The sequence below is a fragment of the Poeciliopsis prolifica genome, unplaced genomic scaffold (genome assembly GCF_027474105.1).
Source record: "Poeciliopsis prolifica strain line A6 unplaced genomic scaffold, Auburn_PproV2 SCAFFOLD006, whole genome shotgun sequence".
NCBI lineage: Eukaryota > Metazoa > Chordata > Actinopteri > Cyprinodontiformes > Poeciliidae > Poeciliopsis > Poeciliopsis prolifica.
Window position 1 is genome coordinate 3,486,711 of NW_026562381.1, and position 20,898 is coordinate 3,507,608.

Genomic DNA, 20,898 nt, shown 5'->3' on the forward strand with positions numbered 1-20,898 from the left:
ATTATTAACAACAGAAAGTAGTATGCAGAGACATACTACTTCTGTCATGCCTTTGCAGAAGGCATGACAGAAGTCCTAACACTGGATGTATGTCTTTATTTAGCCTGGAAAAATGCATATTAAATTAAGCCTTTTGTTTCTTGGGTATTGCCAAAGTTTATATTTAACAAAGATGCTGAAGTCAGGTTTTGACCATTGGCTCAATCCCTACCACCTTTCCACCACAGTGAGAATTAATACACATCTTTATATTGTTTAGATGACAACATTGTCTTTACTATCTGATCAGTTAAACATATATGCTTCTACAACTAGATTTAGCCAGCTAGCCCAAAAACTTCTTGGTGATGCTGAGAAAAAGGCTGTGATGTTTTTTCACATTGAGTTCCTCACTTTAAATATTCAAATTTTGTTGCCACAGATTAAATAAATGCCAGCAAACATAACAAAACATTAGCATGGAACAATATCTGAACTATTCAGCTTAGGTATGTGTGTGTTTGCATGTACATGAGAGTTTGTCTAAGTGAGGCTGCTCTTTAGTCAGCTGGTCAACAAATTGCTCTTCCCACACATGGCTTCACTCCTCCACATTCAGACACAGAGATGAGTCAAATGCTCCATTCTTACACTTTTGTTCCCACATTGTCTTGTTGGGACATTCTGGCTCATGTCTCTGTCTCAAGCACACACACAGAAGCCAGAATTGTATAGTTTTTATAACAAAAATGACATCTTTGATTTTGGAAAATTACAAGATCTTCTTTTCAAGAGAATTTTGAAACCTGACTTGAACTTTTAGTGAACCTGTTTTTTTGAAAGCTGATGAACTCTCCTGTCATTTTCTTATGTTGCAGTTGCTAGTCCTGTGTTTGGCATCAGCAAAAATGTCACAGTATATTCTCATCAAATGCTTGCCACTCAGAAGGAACCTGAAAGGAGAAAGTGTGGCACAGTTAAGAAACACTCTAAAAATGCATGGAATAAACATAATGCTGATTTTTAACTAAAAATATGTCCTAATCAACATTTCCTCTTTTAATTTTTTTTTTATAAAGGAGATATTCTGCAGATTTTTGGCAAATTTTCATTAGTAGCTCATTAGGTGTTGTGTTCACCTGTTACAGTTTTGTGTATCTGCCTTTTATTACTTAGGCGTAGGAAGACGTGATGAATTAGGATCAAAAACATCCTTCCTGCATTTCCTACCTACACATTTGACTCTGTGGGATATATATATAGCATTTGATCAGCATATAAGCCAAGCTGCTACAGTCCACATACCATTAATGTTGCACATGAGCACCATTGCTATTGAGTCGGTACAACTGCAACTCAACCCCATAAAAACCTCCCCTAATCTCACAGTACAAGATCCAAATGCTCCACTCAGCTCTGCATTCTTTCTGGTTGAAAATTAAAGTGAAATGGATGCAATTATCAGGCCTGAAGAGGCCACTCAAATAACTAATTTCATTATCCTTCAATCAGTTTATTCATAAATGTAAAACACTGGCAAAAGCAATATACCCTGTCCCTGCACAGTTGAATACTAAATCACACACCCTTTATTTTGACATACACACACTATTCAGACCTGGAGAGCTTCAAAGTGGCATACCTATAATCAAAGGTGCTTTCACATCTTTGAATGTGAAAGCACAATCAAATATAAGCAAAAAATCATCTTATTCTCTACATCTAAACCTACATAACCCAGTTTTCAACATGCCTGTGTACATGTCATATATTCTAAACAGAACAGGTGTGTTTTTCCACATCCTCACTTCATCTACTTTATAAAAGTTTTACTGGAATCCACAGAATTTCTCAACAAATTCATTTTTTGGCTGAGTTAAAATCAGAGCTTTTCTATGTAGTTTCAGATGAAAGAACTTTTTTCTCTCATATGTGATGGCCCACTGTCTTGTTGAGCCCCAGACAAAGTGATGATCTTAAGAACTTCCCTTTTCTTGTTTGGTTTGATGGGTCTAGAGACTGGTGTGCTCTCTCCAGGAGACAAAATCTGTCAACGCTGTAGCAGTTTTAAATAAACTTCCGCAGTTTCCAGCTTTGTCTCCCTGTCGAAGACTGATCAGTAGCAGTTTTGTTTTTCTTCAAACACAGTTTTCCAGATCTTTCACCTTTGTTCTGAGATAGCAAATTTGCTTCATAGCATTGAAAGTCTTGGATTCATTTTGCTCCGACTCTGTCTTCTGGTTTTCCAAGGCGTAGACTGAGCCTTAATCCTAAGACTGCTATTTATACTGGCAAATTTCAATCCTAAAAACTTGGAACAAAGTCCTTTCAGCTGCTGTTGCTATGACCATCAACCGTCATGTTGCTGGTAGAGTTACAGTCCTAACTTGACTTTTTGAATATTAAAGGTCTAATATCCAAGAACAGAATCATTCAGAGTTTGGTGACACTTGTTTTGACATAATTTCAGTTTATTTGGCACTCAAACCAGGCTTATTATTTATGTTCTCCGTTTTGGAGTCTCTTGATACACAATCTACTTTGGCTCATGACTCTACTGCACAATTGCCAATTGCATTTTAAGTTTGTTTTTAATTGGTTTTGCTCAACAATTAAAGAAAAGGTGAGAATATGAGTCATTTTTTCTTTTGGCCCATAAATCCTTTATACTTTCTGCTCTGAAATATCATTGAAAATGCATCCATCCATCTATTAATTAATTGCTTTTACTCACTAATCACATTAATATGAACTTAACCTTGTGTTGAGCCATAGCTGCTTTTGGTACTTTCCTAGAAATATAATTAAAAAGGAGAATTTGAGTTACACCAATAGATCATTCACTTTGAGATGTATTATTCCCAGGCTACAAGCACAATCATAACATTTTTGAGTGTTTTTGCTATTATTGAGGCTTACCTGCATACCTACACTAAGCAACACTGCACCATATGAGAAAGAACCATGAAGTTATTCTCTAGCTCTCTCATCTGTAATGGAAAAAGCAATAATAAATCATAGATGTCTGGAATCAGAAAGAAAATGTGATGTGTGTGGAATAATAAACAGAAAACTTTTTTTATAACTGATTGTGTTGGCTTTTACTGACCTTCTAGTGGTTAAAATATACAGAATAAATTCTGGGGCACATCAATGCATGGTAATCGAGACAATCTTTACTCATACTCTGGTGTCAGCAGGGGTCATGATCTTTGATAATCTATTACAATGTTGTTTTTTATGTAGAGCTGTTATGTCATTCTCTCAGACACTGATTGATACACTGAGCCTGAGTCACATAGTTCAGCAAATGAATATATGGTGTATGTTTGGAAATGTAAAGACATAACTTCCATGTAAACAGTTTAATCCCAATCTTCCAAATTTACCCAATGAAAACTGCGAGCTTCCTGAAATTTATCAGCAGAAACAAAATATAACTGAGAAGTGATTATGTTTGCCAAGTAAAGAGAGAAAAAAAAAATCATTATTGTTTTTCTTTTTTCCCCCCGCAGATATTCAAGAGTGTTACGAGGTGACCTTGCAGTTGAATGCAGAACAAACTGTTGTAAAGGAAGACAGCGGGCAGGATGTGTGGGAGGTAATTTTACTGCTTCACATTTTATTGTAGATCAGAGAAAATGTGCTTTATGTTTACATTGAATGAGATGCCACTTGTGTTGTGTGTGAATTGCTTTTACTTGGCAGCTGAAACACGATGTCATTACCTGCGTTCCTAAGATTTCTACATTTTGCCATGAGTCATGGGAGCTTTGGCTTCATGTGGGTGACGAAAGGCACACATAACTATTTGAACCACAGGAATCTTTTCCTGACATCTACGACATTTTGGGGGGTTTATGGAGGGAGAATGGTTTGGTACAAACACTTCTCTATGAACTTTTAAACTATTGTCACATTTGCGATGGACAGCTATTTTTTACGACTCCCACAGTTGTTTACACACCAAAGATGCTCCAGTATAATATTTTTCCAGCTGAAGTAACTTTCTAATGTACAGTTGAGACCAGAAGTTTACAAATGTTGAATAAAAAGACACGTGCACCTTTTTTTTACTGTCTGAACTTAAATCAGACAAAACATGTCTTGTCATAGGTCAATTAGAATAACTAAAAGTATTTTTATTTGCTAAGCACCACAATAATAAGATAAAGAGTCTGTCAGAGATATATTTAATAATGTCTTCAACATCTCATTAAACAAAGAAATGATAATGTCATAACTTTGGAAACTTCTGGTAGGTTAACTGACCCAATTTAGTTTCAAATCTCTGGCTTTTCAGTTTTTAGGATTGATTCTTTATTTTTAGCAGCTGCTTTCCGTGAATCTTTGACTACTGATAGTCAGATGTTTTTAAAGCTTGAAATTTTGAATGGCTTTGCCTCTTCTTAAACCAGTTTATAAAATGTGCTTATTTTCTGTAACAAATTCCCTCTTTTGATTATTTTGTTTTCTTTTTTTCAAACCTTATTAAGCGGTTCCTCAGTGTTTTGCAGTTGTTTGGGAATTACTGGATTAGTTAAGCATGAACTGCTACTTTGTGGTTAATTCAAGCTCCACGTGTTCAGAGTATGTCCATTCCCAGTTTGAACATCTAAACCCTAAATTATGACCACATTCTGAACGTCATTTAGCTCCTCTCAGTACCCCTGTGATCCACCCTCTTGACTTTCTAATTCGGTGCTGTGTGGCTCCTGGTCTGTCCTCCCTTGGTACCAGCTGGCTGTAGGGCACAGACACAATCCTGAACCGGTTGGAAAGATGAAGTGGTCCTGTTGGGAAGTTTAAAAAGGCAAAAAGCAAGCTACTTCATGTATATCCACTGAAGTGCTCATCTATATTCAAACCCTGTTGTCACATGAGTGGAAGATGGGAGGGAAACTAAATGAGTGCAAATTCAATGATTTGGTGCAGAGCAGCAGGTGAGAGAGGAGGAGGAATCCCCTTCTTTGGATGAAGAATGGAAAACCTGTTAGCTTAGCAGGAAACTGGGAGGAGCATTTTTTGCTTTCACTTGACCTGCCTGTCACCTCTGCCATGAGGAAACAAAGCTGTCAAAGCTAAATGCGCTCAGCATCTCTGACATAGCACAAGGTCTGTTTGTTTTAAATTTGAAGAAATTGTTGAGAAAAGGCTTCAAACATAACATAAATTTACAGAAGTATCTATTTCCTGTTTGTTTATTGGAAAAGTACTGCAGCCTGCATGCTTATGGCTGTGGGCTGTTTCTATATAAACATTTGTCTTTGTGACTTGAGAATGAGAGTAGATGTTGTTTCACTCGGGTGCTATAGGGGGATTTATACAGAGCTGTTATTAATAGTAATTACTTTTGAAACTTACTACTATTGATGACTTGCTCTAAAGGCTGCCTTCTGGTGTCATTGACTGGACACTGTGTTCTAAATTGCAGCATTGGTGGGCATACATTTCAGGTACGAAAGACTCCAACTATGCAAGCTCACCATGCAGCCCCGTATGCTGCATTGCATTTGTTTTGGAAGTTTGTTTGGCTTTAAGTCTTCTGCTGTACTGAGATGTCTAATGTGAATTTGTCCTACAAGACGAGATCAAGCAAACAGTTCACAACCTGAGCCCCACAAGCAGGTGACGGTTTCCAAAGTAATGTCAGTATTATATAGCAGGCAAGTAGTCTTCTTATTTTTACTTACTAATCAGTGTTTTAATTTATGTTCACACTGCAATCAAAGTTTGTGGCAACATTTTGGAAGTTGTTTTTCAAACTGTCTTAAAAAAAAAAGGTTTGAATAATTTTTCACCAATTTCATCTTTTTTAAATCACACTTTCTTAATGATAAATTGTGAAAGTGAAGGCAAGTTAAAAGCAAATGTCGGTTTCTTCTTTTAAACCCACATTTCGTCTTCTTTTTCTGATGTGTTACTTAGCATTTTATATGGAATTGTGAAATAATTTCAGCTGAAACCAAATATTTATGCACATCAGAAATAGACACGTAACTTTCTTTTCTTACTGGTAGACTTTAAATCAGAATTAAACTTTAAAAATGTAAAGAGAAATAGAATGAAAAGTTAACTGCAAAACAAAGGTTATTTGTCTTTTTATAGTGTGTGTAAATATCTGGTTTTATCTAGTCACTAAGCTGTTTCGCTAAAGTGATCATTTTGAAATTGGCAAGAATATTGTATTTTCATCCTAAAAAAAGTATCTTATTGTTGCCCTATAAACCTTCTTCTTTTCAGTGCCTACTTCATCATGTTTACAATGGCAGGGAACAGGAGGGATTCCTATTATGCAGAATTGCAAAAAGATCTATTTTATGAAATATAAGACCAAACATCTGTGCTTGCTGCAGGACCAGGAGGATGAAGGTGTGTCTCGGGTTCGAGTGACCAGCAGGAGCAGTCCCCTCAAAGTGGAGCGAGTCTCCGGTGTTGTGGCGCGCTCCCTCGTCGAGATGCCAAAGGTCAGAGGAGAAATGACAGAAATACTCGCAATAAACTTGCTAAATAAACACAAATACCTACATCTTCTTTTAATATTATTCTGTAAGGAATCGCAGAAAGCATCTTGAACTATTTGAGTCTGCAAGCCATCAAAAAACAATCTAAGTGTCTTTCCTAAAATGCATCTGTTTGAATGTGGTTCAACAAATGATTAAATCAGGGGACAAAATACATACATATGCTCTTGTTATTAGATTTCATCCTTTTACAGCATGTTGAAGGTTATGGTGATGTGTTACAATAAAAACCTTTAAGAGGCACAAACATTTTTGCAAGACACTGCATGTATTTAAAAAATTTAAAATAACCAATCGATATCACCAGGAAGGGGTACTTTTGTTCAGAATGTCAATTTGTCATTCAATAAATGTTTCGGATTAGGATTTCAAGTGTCGGACTTTTTGAAGTGTCGGTTAGTTGCTTAACGAAAGGATCTCGGTTCTTCAGCTGCTGCTTTTGGCCTCGTATGAACCAACTTTTTGCTAGATAAATCAGATGTTTGGCAGTTTCTTCAGAGGCTGGCCAATATGAGCAATCGGATCGGTCCATGTCTTTCGTGAGGCATCTCAGTAGCCTGCCATTTTCCTCAGTGCTTTTACAGGCCCTTGTGTTCACATGCGTTCCCCATTACAACACGGCCAGTGGCACATGGCAGCACAGTGGCTGCAGGCGCTTTGCTCCTCAGCTGCGCCCAGATCTAGTGCAATGAGTGGGTGGTGGAGGTGGGGGTGTAAGCATGAGGATCAGGGGAGTTGAAGGGGGTTAAAAAAAACAAAATACAGGAGGGGTGCAGGCGGTAAGCACATGGGTTCAGTGTGCATGGATGATAATGGCTGCATAAGAATCCAGTGACGGCACAGGTTGTGTGCATGTTTGATCCTCCCACTGTCACTTTGGGGGAGGGAGGTGAGGTGAGGCGCAGGGAACGGCAGAGAGCGAGAGGAAGAGAGGAGAGGAGAGGAGGTGGTGGGGGGCATAGAGAGAAAGATGTGGAGGGGGAGGCTGGAGAGTGATAGCAAGGCGGCTGAGAGGCGAGGGCCGGTGCAGTGCGGAGCTGGAACGGACACCCAGAGCTCAGCCTCCCCTCCTATCCCCCTAGTTACCATGGAAACCACATTCCTCCCCCGCCTGCATCCCTTCAGACTGCTCTGCCGCTCTATCTCTCTCCTCGCTTCTCTGTTTTTCATGCTGTCTTTTTCATTCCTCTTTTAATTTGTGTCTGTTTTTTCTTTTTTTTATTCCTCTCTCTTTCTTTCTTCTCTTTCTCCGGCGCGTGCGGTTTTGCACATTTTGCGTCGATGCACACACAGCATGCACACTGATTTCAGGTGCGTTGCACTGTTCTGTGGCTGGGTGAATAGGCAATTACAGTTTATTTAGCATTCCGCTGCACTCACAGATGCATAGGCACTTTGTTGTATTCTCTGCATCTCTCTATTTTTACTTCCCCTTCTGTTCAGCACCATGCTTCAGTAAAGCCCCCTCTAGTCATTGCATTTCTGCCCACACACAGGGCACCTTAGCTTCATCTCTCCTCTTCCATGGCATCTGTCATGGACCTGCAGCACCTTCATCATATAATTCCAAATACCCTCACCTTCCTGTCAGTTTTTAGCTGGTCTTTCTAACCTCTTACTTGCGTTCCTTTTCATAGCTCTTCTGTTTTCTTCTTCGTTCCCTTTATGCTTGCACAAAATCCACCATTCTCAGTGGTGCAGCTCTGATAAAATCTCCCTCATTAACCATCAATTTTAGCTTCCCACAGCGGGTATATTTCCCTTTCTCATTATTCTATCAATTGGTGGTGCTGGATTTAGCTTGAATAGCTGAGCAGCTGCTTTTTTCTAATTAATAGTGTCTTTGCCATCTTCTTTTTCAGTATTTCGTCATGAAATGATGCATAACCCCACATTACAAAAGTTTGATGCAATAAATGTAAAGTAGCATGTAGACTGGTATTTTTTGCACATATACAACTTGCTTCTTCATTCTTTCTTGCAATAACTGAATGGCCCGGCAGAGGCTTAGTGTGTTTTTATTAAGAACCTGCCCCTTTAAGACTGCCTCACTACCGACTGTCCTTTTATGGTCATACATCCTGTCAGGTGACAAAGGAGCAGTCACACAGCTTCTCAGAGAAATGCCTAGAAATGACTGAAAAGCTCAATGCACGGTTTGTGCAGTGGCTGGGGCTTGTAATGCTCGTTATGACTACATGAATGTGTGCGTGTGTGTGCATGGGTGTGCATGTGTGTGTGTGCTACAGGATGTCCAGGTGGGTTTATGTAATAAGGGCTGTGCAGCCTGGTTCTGAGCTGATAGTGTTGAAAGGGCTGCAAGGAAGAAAATTATTTCCTAATTTAATGCATCTTCTTTTACATTTGCCAGTAGATTTTTAGAGGGCACATTTATTTCAAATAGAAATCAATTTATAGAGTGGTTCATTCATAAATTTATGCAGTTATAATTGGTACTTGCAAATACAATAAAGGAAGAAATTGGTTTGAGTAACATTAATCAGGATTAAGCTGGAATGTATATAATTTCATATGAATTTGAACTTTTTGAATTTGGCTTAAAAATAATGTTTTTTTATTATATCTTAGTTAAGTTTATTATTTATTATTCATTGATCATTATTATGTAATAATGCCAATTTTAGTTTTTTTTGTGAAATTTTAGGTTCTATAAACTACTACATTTTGGCAGTACTTGAATATTTAAAGAATAATGAATATTTAACAATTAACTGAACTGGATGCTTTTATAAATTTGAAATAAATTTTTGTTTTTATTTTGTTTTATTGGCAACACAAATGGACAGTTCTGAATTCATAATATTAGTAACAGTTTTTATATTTTTGTTTTTATAAATCATAATTATTGTCATTATTATTATTATGAGATGACAATTGTTATCACCCTTTTGTCTTTTCAGCTCTCCCTGTAATGCAGAAAAACTTCTTTAGATATAAGTTTGTTTTCTTCTTCTCTTGAATTTTGCTTGGCGTTCACAGCAAAACGATCTTGTATGTGGATCTTTATTTGTTGCTGAATAATTCTCTGACTGCCTCATTTTTCTTTATTTTGCAAATCAATATACATCTGTTTTGTTTGCTTATGTTTGCTCTTCTGATGGCTTTAAAGTGAACCACAGAATAACACCGGGAAGGATTAGTTGCCACATGTGCGTGGTCATGTGTGCCTGGATCGATATGCCGACATCTTTTGCTTCAAACCTTCGCCTTGACGCTCTCGTTGACTTCGGAAGAGTTTGTGGCTGCATCCCCAGGCGTTCGCGGTTTCCTGCTTCTGCATAAAATTGCACAAATCTCTCCTTCTTCTTGAAGGAAGCACAAGGATAGAGTGAAAGAATATCATTAAAATGAAGTGAGTTACTGTTGCATGTAATTAAGTGTGGCTGAGCCTGCTGTGTGAGCCACTTTTGGCCTCGTTTTAAGATCCTGTTCGGTTTGATAAGAATGCTACTCTGATGTTGAATTTGAATCTGAAGCACACCATGTTCAAATATAGGCGCCGTAACATGCAAGGCTACATATAAACACACAATGACACACCCAGCTCTGGTCCCCATTAATAATGCATACGTACAGGGCTTTAATGGCGACACTGTAACACTTTCCATCAGCTCCCTGTGAAGACAAACCTTTCACTCTGTGTCAGGATGTTTTGTATCCAGTTTGTGACCAAACTACAAATTTATAAGCATGTAAAGCGGCTCCCAGGCAGTCCTATCCAATTACTGAAATATAACTGCCACAGCAACATGAAAGCCATATAGGCTCTCCTTCTCTCCTTTTCCCTTCACACGTTCACACTCTCAATCTCTTCCTCCACCCACTCGAAAGCCAAAGCGTGTAATCTTATTGGTTTGGTACACATGTGTTGATGTCATCATTGTGAACGTGAAATAATTCCCCTATGGTTCTGAAATGAGGATCCACGAGGGCAGATTTCTCCCACTGTGCTCTTTTTGACCACGTCTTGCAGAATAATTCCAAAAAAGACAAAGAATGGTTGAAATGTAAAAACTCTGTGATTGTCTTATGCTTATGCTTCTTCTGTGAGATTATATGCAGATGTGTGTCGTGGCACAGAGCCTCAGGATGGCCAGTGATAGCACAGGACAGGCTTTAAGTCTGCAGCTGAACTGGAGATGACCGGGGAGGTGGCCAGTGATCATTTGGAGGGACAGGGGTGCTCATTGTAAGTTGGATTTTGGCTGCACTGGCCTGATGAAAAACATGGATTAGACTCACTTTTGATGGATTACGGTCTGTGGTTGTCATTGACTGATTGCGGATTAGGACTCCCTTGCTCTTTCTCTTGAAAATGTTAAGAAAATAAACACACGCGGTGCTTTTTCCCCCCCTTTTTTTTTTCTTTTTTGCTGTGGCGTACTTTGTGAAGAAGTGTCTTCTCACCCAAAGCGGGCAGCAGCGAGGCGTCGGTGTCGCTGCCCCTTTAAGAGCAGCTAGTGAAGCGCTCAGTCCTGTTGGTGCTGCTGCTGCTGATGGCGACGCTGCAAGTTGATTGGCTGTGGCTGTCAGGACTGAGCTGCTAGAGGGATGCTGCTATGTATCCTTCCCCCTCCTCCCTCGCTGCTGCTCCTCTCTCTATCTCTCTCACCAGCCTCCCTCTTGCTCGCTCGCATCCCTCTGAATAATCCACATCTAGGGCAAGCTGACTGAGAGGCGATCCAGCGCTCAGCTCCTCTCTGCAGCCTGAGAAAAGAGACAGAGAGCAAAAGGCAACGATTTTCAACGCAGGAGGAAAAAAAAAAAAACGTGAGAATTTTTTTTTTGACACATCAAGAAGATACAGAATCAACCAAGGAAGATTTTCATTTGCGGATATCATTTATTTATACATATTGTTTATATATCTATATATATATTTGTACACACGCATATAGATATTTATATATATAAATATACATTTATCCTTGTACATATCTGTATTTGTGCTCGTCTGTTTATATTAATATTTTTATATGTATTTGTGTGTGTAAATATATATGATATATAAACAAAAGAATCTATATATCTATGAATTTATATGCGTATCACTGTGAACCAAGAGAAGCAAGAAGAAATTTCTATCATCAGGGCTGGTCTCTGATTGCGTGTTGGCATACAATATCTTAAATATTTCCTTTGATCTTCTACGTCAAGAGGACAAAGACTACGTGCCCATTTTGTATTTTTTGTTTTCCTGTTGCTGCTTCCCATCCATCTCAGTTTCAGCTTCTTTTTTTTTTTTTGTTCTCTACATCCACGAGGAATAAAGCAACCGGATTTGACCAAAACAGAGAGTAAGAGAGAGAGAAAAGAAAAAGAAAAAAAAAAACACGACAGAGGGGAAAATCTGTACAAATTCCTGTGATTGGTGTTATTTCCTTCGGCGCTAGCGCTCTGCGAGCTGATCGCCGCGTGCCGTGTGAGATCTGAGGAGGCAGCAGAGACCGAGTGCCACGCCGCTCATCCCAGCGTCAGCCCAGCCAGCACAGCCAGCATGCACAAACACCATCACTGCTGCAAGTGCCCAGAATGTTATGAGGTGACCCGTATGGCAGCTCTGCGCAGGATGGACCCCCCAGCGTACGGAGGAGACTGGCAGGCCGAGCCCTATGGATACCCACCTGGGTACGGGGGAGGCCAGACCTTGCCCCCTCCAGCCTCAGGAGGGGGTGGAAGCATGGGAGGAGGAGGAGGTGGCGGGGGTGGAGGAGGAGGTGGTGGAGGTGGCACTTTGGGGAGAAGTAAGGGCAAGATTATGTCTGGTGGAGGCCCTGGAGGCCCAAACCCAAAGGGCCAGTCCAAGTGTGGCCCCAAAGTAAACGGCAACAACTCCAGTGGACAAGGAGGATGGTGGCCTGAGTGCACCTGCACCAACCGGGAGTGGTACGACCAGGTAATCCTCTTTCCTCACTCTGTTAGGGTTTTGTAGATATCACAGAAGTGATTGCAATAGTGACAAATAAAATCAGCTACTTCAGGTAATTAAAGATACTTCTAATTTAGTAGTCACCTCAACCCCCCCCCCTTAAATTTGTTGACTGGGGTTCATCTGTTGGAACAGGATGAATCTGGTTTCAGTGCACGTACATGGAGATGATCTGCATGTTTGGGAGTAATGCAGATGACTAATGCCTATAGATTTAACACACCTACTGTGTGTCGTCAAAGGCTTACACTGATGCCGATGCCATAGGCTAAAGGATTGTGTTTTTTCTTATGCTTTCAAATTTAGATTTCTACCCTGAAATTAGTGTCCAACTTTCGAAATTAGATGAAGGAAAAATGGATTTGTTTCTGATCAGCTAAGTAAGGAATAAAGTCTCATTAGCAAATTGATAGTGAAATCGATGTTTGACACCAGTGTCGTTTTCATTAGGCAGGCCTTGTGATTAAAACAACCTCGGCGTAATGAGATTGTTTTGTAACAAAAGAAATCAGCCTGTTTCTAAATGTTGCGTCTTACATGTTGCACAGAATGAATGAAACTAGCTTTTTCTTCCCCCAGTGGGCTCCATTTTGTTTCCATTAGTGTAATTTATTTACACGTATGTACATAAATGACGGTTAAGAAAAGGTCAGGACAGTTTCAGAAGCTCAGCCTTTAATTAATCAAGGTGCACGTATGTGAGCATGAGAGAGATCTTTGGGCGGGGGGAAGGGCAGCTTGGCGAACATGAGATTCAAGAAATGGCTCTTACTGTGCATGAGTATGTGTTTATGCAGTCTTGCATTCGCGGCAACTGAAGCCATCTGCATTGTTTGCATTGCAATGATGTCGTTTATGTTCAATTGTGATTTGAGAATGAAAAATTGGAATATGGAAGGCAAGAAGAAAATGGAGCCTTCATCTGAGCCGCAAGCTTGCTGATATTAGCAGATTAAAGCTAATAGGAGGGATTTCAGCTTTAGGGCCGTGAATGTGTCTTGTTTTTTAGTTTCTGTAACATTACATTCTAGCTTCATCCAGACCAATCAGGCATTTTAAAAGCTTACAACAAATGTGATTATGTAAGCAGTTATTGTTATATGGGCATTTTAATGTCCATTAGTGGACTCCATCATTTATAGCCAAGAAATTCATTCATTACTAAAGTCACACAGCATAAATTGGCTAGAAATTGATAAAATATCTTTAAGTTGTGCTGTTTTTCATTCAGGGGTCTTGAGTTGGTTGAAAATGCACCACAGAGGAAAACGCCTCTGTACTGGATCTTTGCATCTTTCTACGATGTGAATTTTCACCTCGTGTATATGAATTGTTTAACGTGGCGCATGTGCCTTGAGTGCAACAGTAGCTATAGTTTATCTGTGACGTAAAGAGATTGAAATTCAGATGAGCAGTTAGGGATGAGTTGCAGGGTTAAGTGGGGTAAAAATGTAAAGGCTGAAAAGGGGAGAAATAAGCCAATAAAGGCAGGCGGCAGCCCAAAAGGGGGGGTGTGGTTATGTAAGAGGAGTCAGTTGGTGGTGCTGTCAGAGAGAGGAGCTGGAGAGACACTGACACTACGGGAAAACATCTGTCCCTCCGTCTTCTATAACATCCATGTACATGTCCAGTTTGTGTCTCCACTCCTGTCTGCGTCCAATATGACATGGCTAGAAACATACATCTACGATCTGTCAATGTTGCTCATCCGTGTGGGAAAACGTAAATCTGGCTCTTCTTTTCTCTAAGTATTCCTGGAGAACAGGGCATTTATCAGTCAATAATTTTACTAAAGTTGTCATTAACTGGTGGATCAAATATTTCTGTGTGAGCTATTTATATAAAATTTACAGCATATGTCAGAAAAAAAGCCAAGTAATTAACACATGCAAACAAATAAAAATAAAATAAACAATATAAATGAAATGATGCAGGAAGTGATTATTAAACTCAAAGAAAATGAGCTGCAAAAGGGCAAAGAAAGGCAAGAAATTAGCTGAAATACCTGAAATTCTCAATACCTTTGCAATCTTTGCTGTTACAAAAGATATTGTTGGTATTATTGGTTAAAGATGTATTTCTAAACTATTATTAGTATTTCCAGTGAACCAAGTTAAAAGAACATAATTTCATTATAAATCTATCACAGGTGTTTCTTACAAGATTCCTGAAAGAGGAATAAAACAATTAAAAGACTTGACATCCATAACCCAGAGACCACGTCATTGAACTGCAGGGGTACAGTTTTACAGTAAACATATCATTAGCCTATATGATATGGCTAATGATTTTTTGGTCAGCAGCACAAGACTTCACTTCTGAAGAAAAAGCTTGTTAGATCTTGCTTAAAGTTTGCTGCAGAAATAGGCTAATAAAATAGTGAAGTTAGATGAGACCAAAATTTAAACGCACCATATTTTTGCAGTAGGAGTAAAAGTGCAAATAATTCCAAACACACCCAACCAACAAGTCGGTTTGTAGATAGGAACCTCATGGTGTGGTGCTGGTTGTCAGCCTTTAGTCGAGGGCTGAATGTTGTCTTGACACAAGTGTGAAAATGAAACAAAGATGGATTTTTGTTAAGACATTGAGTCCACACAGCCAAAGAAATAAATTAGTTTCGGACCTCAAAACAAAAATGATAGACTTTTCCATTCAGTAGCCTTGACTTGAATCCTTCTGAAAATCTGTAGGAAGACTCAAAGCTCACACTGTGGCAATGCATTGCACTCATTTCTCCATAAATATATAATATCATATTCTATATTATAATATATAATATGCATTTTATATCATTATATGGTATATATATAGATATAGATATATATGTTTTTGTATAAATCCAAGAGCTATCACGTTATAATGTGATAAGGATCTTGTTTAAACGTGATAGTTATCTTACTATCTTGTTTTAAGATAACTATCACGTTTAAACAAGATACATATCACGTTTTAAAGTGATAGTGCTTTGAATTTATTTTGCCTGCATGATAGCAATGTGCTTCTGTAAAATCACACTGATAAAATGAAACAAGACACAATATGTTTTTAAATGAGGCCTACCTCATTTAAAGAGAAGCTCAACCTGACGACTTTTCTGGGACACCAGGTTTGTTGAAAATGTAACAAAATGTGATACATTATTTCTAAAATTTATTTATTTTTAGGTATTTAATTTTAAGTTGTTTATTTTAACTTTATTGTAAATGTCAGGGAGGGCTTAGCCCTACTAGCCCACTTATACCAGCTGTCCCTGGTAATGTCCCTCCCTGTTAACTACCCATGTTTTTGCAATCTAGCATGATGAAAGGTTGAAACCATCCTCATTCATTCAGAGACAAATGTAAAGCATCACTGCCTCTCCTAAATAAGTCTAAAGCAGTAAACATTTCATGTACATGTGAGGAAACACCCTGGCACATGATGATGCTTTATTAATTTTCCCCCCTTGTCGTCTATTTACAAAATGATTGTACTGCTTTTGTTAGGAGCTTGCTAGGTTAATTATGGCTGATTTCAGCTGGGATTGTCAGAACATTCTTTTAAAACAAGAGCTTTAGAATTTAAATCTGAGGAAAGTAGAGACCTCAGTCTACTGGGATCATCCGTTAGAAAGCTCCCTCTTTCTCCCGCCGGGCTCCAATCTGTCTTTGTCTGTTCTCCAACTCTGTGGCTATGATTAGCTTTAAATATTAATTGGAGTTTACCTTATTTATTAGCATCAAGATTCAGTTAAAAAGTGCTCTGCCAGAAGTACTGCTCATAACAGACTGTGTAGTAGTGTATTAAATGAATGCACAGACACAGTGGGCGTTCCTTGCTTAACACTCCCATAGGTGATTACTACATGAAAGCCTTCAGGCTTTGATCAGAATGCGTGTGTGTCCCTGTGCGTGTGTGTGTGTGTGTTCTTGCATTTTTACAGTCACATTGATTTATTGGTGTCATTGGTCTATACATCTGTCTGATGAGATTTTGCTGGGGTGGATTTGATTTGCCTTTCCTGTAGAGTATTAGCAGATGGGATTTACAAGTGCAACACGTCCAAATGTCTTGAGCTGGATCACACACTGCGATCTTAAAAGGATCCGTCCTAAACCAGGGATATTCTCATCAGTTCGGAGATAAAAAGATTTATCTGAGAACTTCTCAGAAAGGGAGTTTTTTTTTCTAAATATAAGACTTAGACCATGAACAGTGTGATTGGTAACTTCATTTCTTCCATTTCTACCCAGTTTTTTCTGGCCTTCTTGTCATGAGGAGTCATATTTATATTTGGAGGAGAGGCGACTTTATATGACACGTAAAAGGCTCTCTGATAAAACTTATTTTTATGTTTTAAAACTTAATGACTATGCAGTTAACATTTTGATGTGTCCTATATTAAGAGTCATTAAGGTCCACGTGTATTCTCCAGAGCAGGGAATAAATGAAACTCAGTTTATCAAAAATCTGAATGTTCCACAAGAATTTTATTAATACATTCCTAAAGAACATATTGATAAAACCCATTAGCCTATTAAAATAATAATAAATAGCTGTCCCTACAGGAATTTGATTGTTTTTGTGTCTTTTTGTAATCAAAATCACAGACTTTGTGGTGCTAATTCAGAAATATTCCTAAGGGATTTTTACGATATTACATACCCACCATACATTACGCTAATGTTTGATGTTAAATGTGACTTTTTGTTACTCGCCATATTGATCACAGACTATAATTGGACATGAAGTAAAGCTGAGGCAGCAGACCTGGTGTTTCTGACCAATTTTGAGACAAATGGCAGTAAAATCAGGAAAAACTGTTGATTTTGTGTGAATTTTGCAGATTTGGTTGTTACTGGTGTAATTTGTAGTTAACAGGGCTGCATAAAAAGTTACGATCCCCGGTCTTGAGTTTGACACATGTGCTCTAGAGAATGTACATTAGCGAAAAGTAAATTTATTCCACTAAGTGAACCACATTATGTAAATGAATTACAAACAGACAGATGTTTTCTTTTCTGGTAATTGTGATTTTCTGCCAATGAAAACATGACATTTAAGATTAGAATATCACATCAGACCAATACAAAATATTTTAATAGGGAAATGTTATTCTGATGAAGATTAATGAAAATTTTTAATGCTTGCTTAAAGATTATTTTCAAAACTGTGCTTTAATCTGTCAAGCGATCCTCATCTGAACACGTATTTTGGTGTTCGCTGAAGTTGATTCAGTTTTTATTTAGTTTTCAGATCAAGTGAATCTATATGACTACAGAGACATCTCAGGATAAGCTAAGCTATATAAAATAATGCATGATGGACCCTGATTATTAAGCGCTTGATATGCGAGAAGGAGAATCTTAAGTAAAACGACCTTTCATGCATATAATGTATCATTTTGCAATGTTTTGCAGCTGTTACCGCTTTCAAAATTAGATTTTTAATTTGAGTTTCTTACAATAAAACTGATTTGTAATTCTGTGCATTATTAATCTGATTCCTTGTACATATGAAATAAAAAGAAGAAAAAGTACTATTGTTTAAGGATTAAAATTAATATAGGAAGAGTTTGAGCTCTGTTTCCCCAGTGCAATAATTAATATAAATTGCCTGCAAATTATGTACAAAATCCAGATGGCTGAAAACAAAATCATGTCAATTTAGTTGTAGAAAAAAGTATTGATACAATTTTGACCTTTATTAAACACTGACATTCTGAATCAGGAACAGTCATAGGATCCAGTGGAAAGTTAATGTAGTAAATTAAAGGGAAATAACTTGATTAAAGAGAGATGGATCTTCAAGATAATTTAATAGAAATTTCTTGTAGACAGGCCAGATGACCCTAACTATTGAAACACGGGTTAGCTGCTTTCTGTAAGAAGCTGCTTTGTTTGTTACATGTTTATTATGTCAAAAGAAGATTGTTGGATTTCTGTGTTTAAGGGTAATGCAAGCCGTTTCCCTCCTTCTTTAAAGTTAAACTCAAACTCTTTTCTGGACTGAGTAGTTACATAAGATGAGTAAATTTTAAAAACGAATGGTTAATAACATAACGCAAGCCCACTTTTATTGATTTGTGCAATGTTTATTGGATACCTTATTGTAGATATACTGTAAAATTTAGAGGCTTTAAATTTAAAATACCTTTTCTTTGTTTGTTGGTGGTCAATGCTCCTGTCAGTTATCATTTTCATTTACCTTGTTTTCATGGTAGTTGTGTTGTTTAAGGTTGTTAAAGTCTAATATTAAAAGCTGATGCTTGTGTTGTAAATATTTAATTCATTTTTATATGGCTTTTGGGATGTTTGGGAGTAAACAGAATATTAAAGATCATCACTTTGGGCTGTGTATTAAATAACTAACTCAATTAATAACTCAGATTTCAAACATTTCATAAAAAGTTGATTGATTTAATTATTGACTCCAAACAAACTGCAATAACAAGACGAAAGGAAGCCTTGTGGTTCTCACAAGATCTTATAATTAGTTAAATAGGACATAATCCAATGAGTTATTAATAATTTAAGAAATGCAGAAGCAGAGTATGAAAAATTTAATTCACCTTCAATTCAGTGGCTTGTACTATCACTTTTAGTAACAGTAACTTATCTTCTGTTTTTTCCTATCACTTCTTCATGGTTGGAATAAAATCAGACGTTTTAGCAGGCCAATGCTGCATTTGTTTTCTTCTTCTACTGACAATATGTCATAAATTTGATTCTCTGCTTTGAATCATCTTCAATATGTTTCAAAAATACCAAGTCCTTCAGCATCAAATAAATCCTTTCCTGCATTTCTTCCAAGCAAGCTAAAACTAATAAAGTAATGGTTAACTCTCAAACTGAGGCATGTAAAACTGGAGATCTAGGGTTTCTCTGTTATCTCATTATTTGTGATTGTGAGATCAGAGCTCAGAACTTGTTTTGCTCTTCGTCTCCATAAAAACAGGCTGAAACTCTTTATTTGTGCCTCATTTTATCTTTATTGCTATGGTCTACTACCTTTAGTAACATCTTCAACAGTGAAGTGTTTTTGTAAACACACCTTATACAATGTGTGAGGAACTTTTTTATGAAAAACATTTCTTAGAGTTTTCTTTATTCACAAACCAGAAAAAGATCTCACTTTTTATCTTACAGCAGAAAATATTCAATCTGATTCTAATGGCATTTCTGTTCACAGTTTTTACCATTATGATCTAATTACAGGACTAGTAATGTTTATCTTGTTTGCAAAAGAAGTTACATGGCAGCAACTCAAGTTAATAATCATATTCAGACGATTACAACCATGGCAATAAGAAATTTAGTGTTTTAATGCATATTTTGGTCTCTACTGAGTTTCAATGTTATTTAAATCTAACCTCAAGTGTAAACATGTATGAACAAACATGGCAGATTTATATTTGTCAGTATTAAACAAAACATGAAGCCAAAATAGAAAAAAAAATAATAAATTAGACACAAATCAAAAATTCTTGATCTGCAGAAAGAAAAGGGAATAAATTGAAGTTTGTGGGTTAAATTTTGTGTGTACACACACAGTTTAGTTTTATCACTGTTAACAAAGGTTCACTGACAGGCAAGCAGTTAAAGAGACGTTCGTGAGAAAATGCAAATCAGATATTCACATCATTGGGCTGCAAAAACCTTCACATTGTGGAAGCTGGAGGTCTTGATTCATAACAAAGATATTAAATATTGACCTGGAGGCTGAACTGTGTTGAATCCCACCCCCTACATTTAATGTAAAAGCCTCCACTAAATCAGTGGCTTTGTTGCATTGTTGACACATTTAGTCTGAATTTGTACATTTTGTTTCAACGTGGACGTCTTTTCTGGAAAACTCTGAGGAAATGTCAACACCAACGTCTGTGTCTGCTCATTATGTATTTCATGTTAGCTGATGATTTACGGTTTATGTAGGATTTTATTCAAGTGTTGCAGGTGAATTAGTATGAGGCTGATGACACTGAGTGTGTGTATCCCGCTGGAAGTCGAGGCTGCCATGTCCCTGTGATCCATATGGTCATTGTCAGAGGACTGGCCAGCGCTCAACCCCATATCATTTTGCTTGCTCCCCACTCTGGCTCCCACTGCCAGTCAGGACAGGAGAATAGGCGGTGCTGTTTGTTTGTTTGCTTGCCTGCTTTGTTTTATTTAGAGGTTTTTGCTGATCACAGTAGAAATTGGCCTAGAAAACTGACAGCGTTCTGCAGGGCAGACTGGATTCCTGAATCAGCGGGAGACTTCCTGTTGGGGCTAAAAGAGAGGGCACACCAGGATCTTTCACGCTTCATTCTTTAAATGTTAATTGTCGCTTTAGCATGTAGAAGTATAAATTGATGTTTGTTATTTTCTACAACCTCTGTTTGCAAGAATGCACCGACTTCCTTTGCAAACTGTAGCAGCTCCATCACCCACATGTTACCATGGAATATGTGTATATCCAATC

General features: G+C 37.8%; 1 protein-coding gene across 18 annotated transcripts in view; it reads left to right on the forward strand.

Moving 5' to 3' along the window:
- The window catches only part of LOC129360806 (disks large homolog 3-like), a 104,762-nt gene that overhangs the window by 9,115 nt on the left and 74,749 nt on the right, over positions 1-20,898 (forward strand). For 2 of the 18 annotated variants that reach the window (XM_055031227.1, XM_055031226.1), the window contains exons 3-4: positions 3,495-3,580; positions 6,336-6,446. In XM_055031227.1, the coding sequence (XP_054887202.1) occupies positions 3,495-3,580; positions 6,336-6,446 (197 nt within the window). Of the gene's footprint in view, positions 1-3,494; positions 3,581-6,335; positions 6,447-11,051; positions 12,421-20,898 lie in introns of those variants that run through there. The other 16 variants (XM_055031223.1, XM_055031225.1, XM_055031231.1 and 13 more) reach the window with 14 other exon arrangements.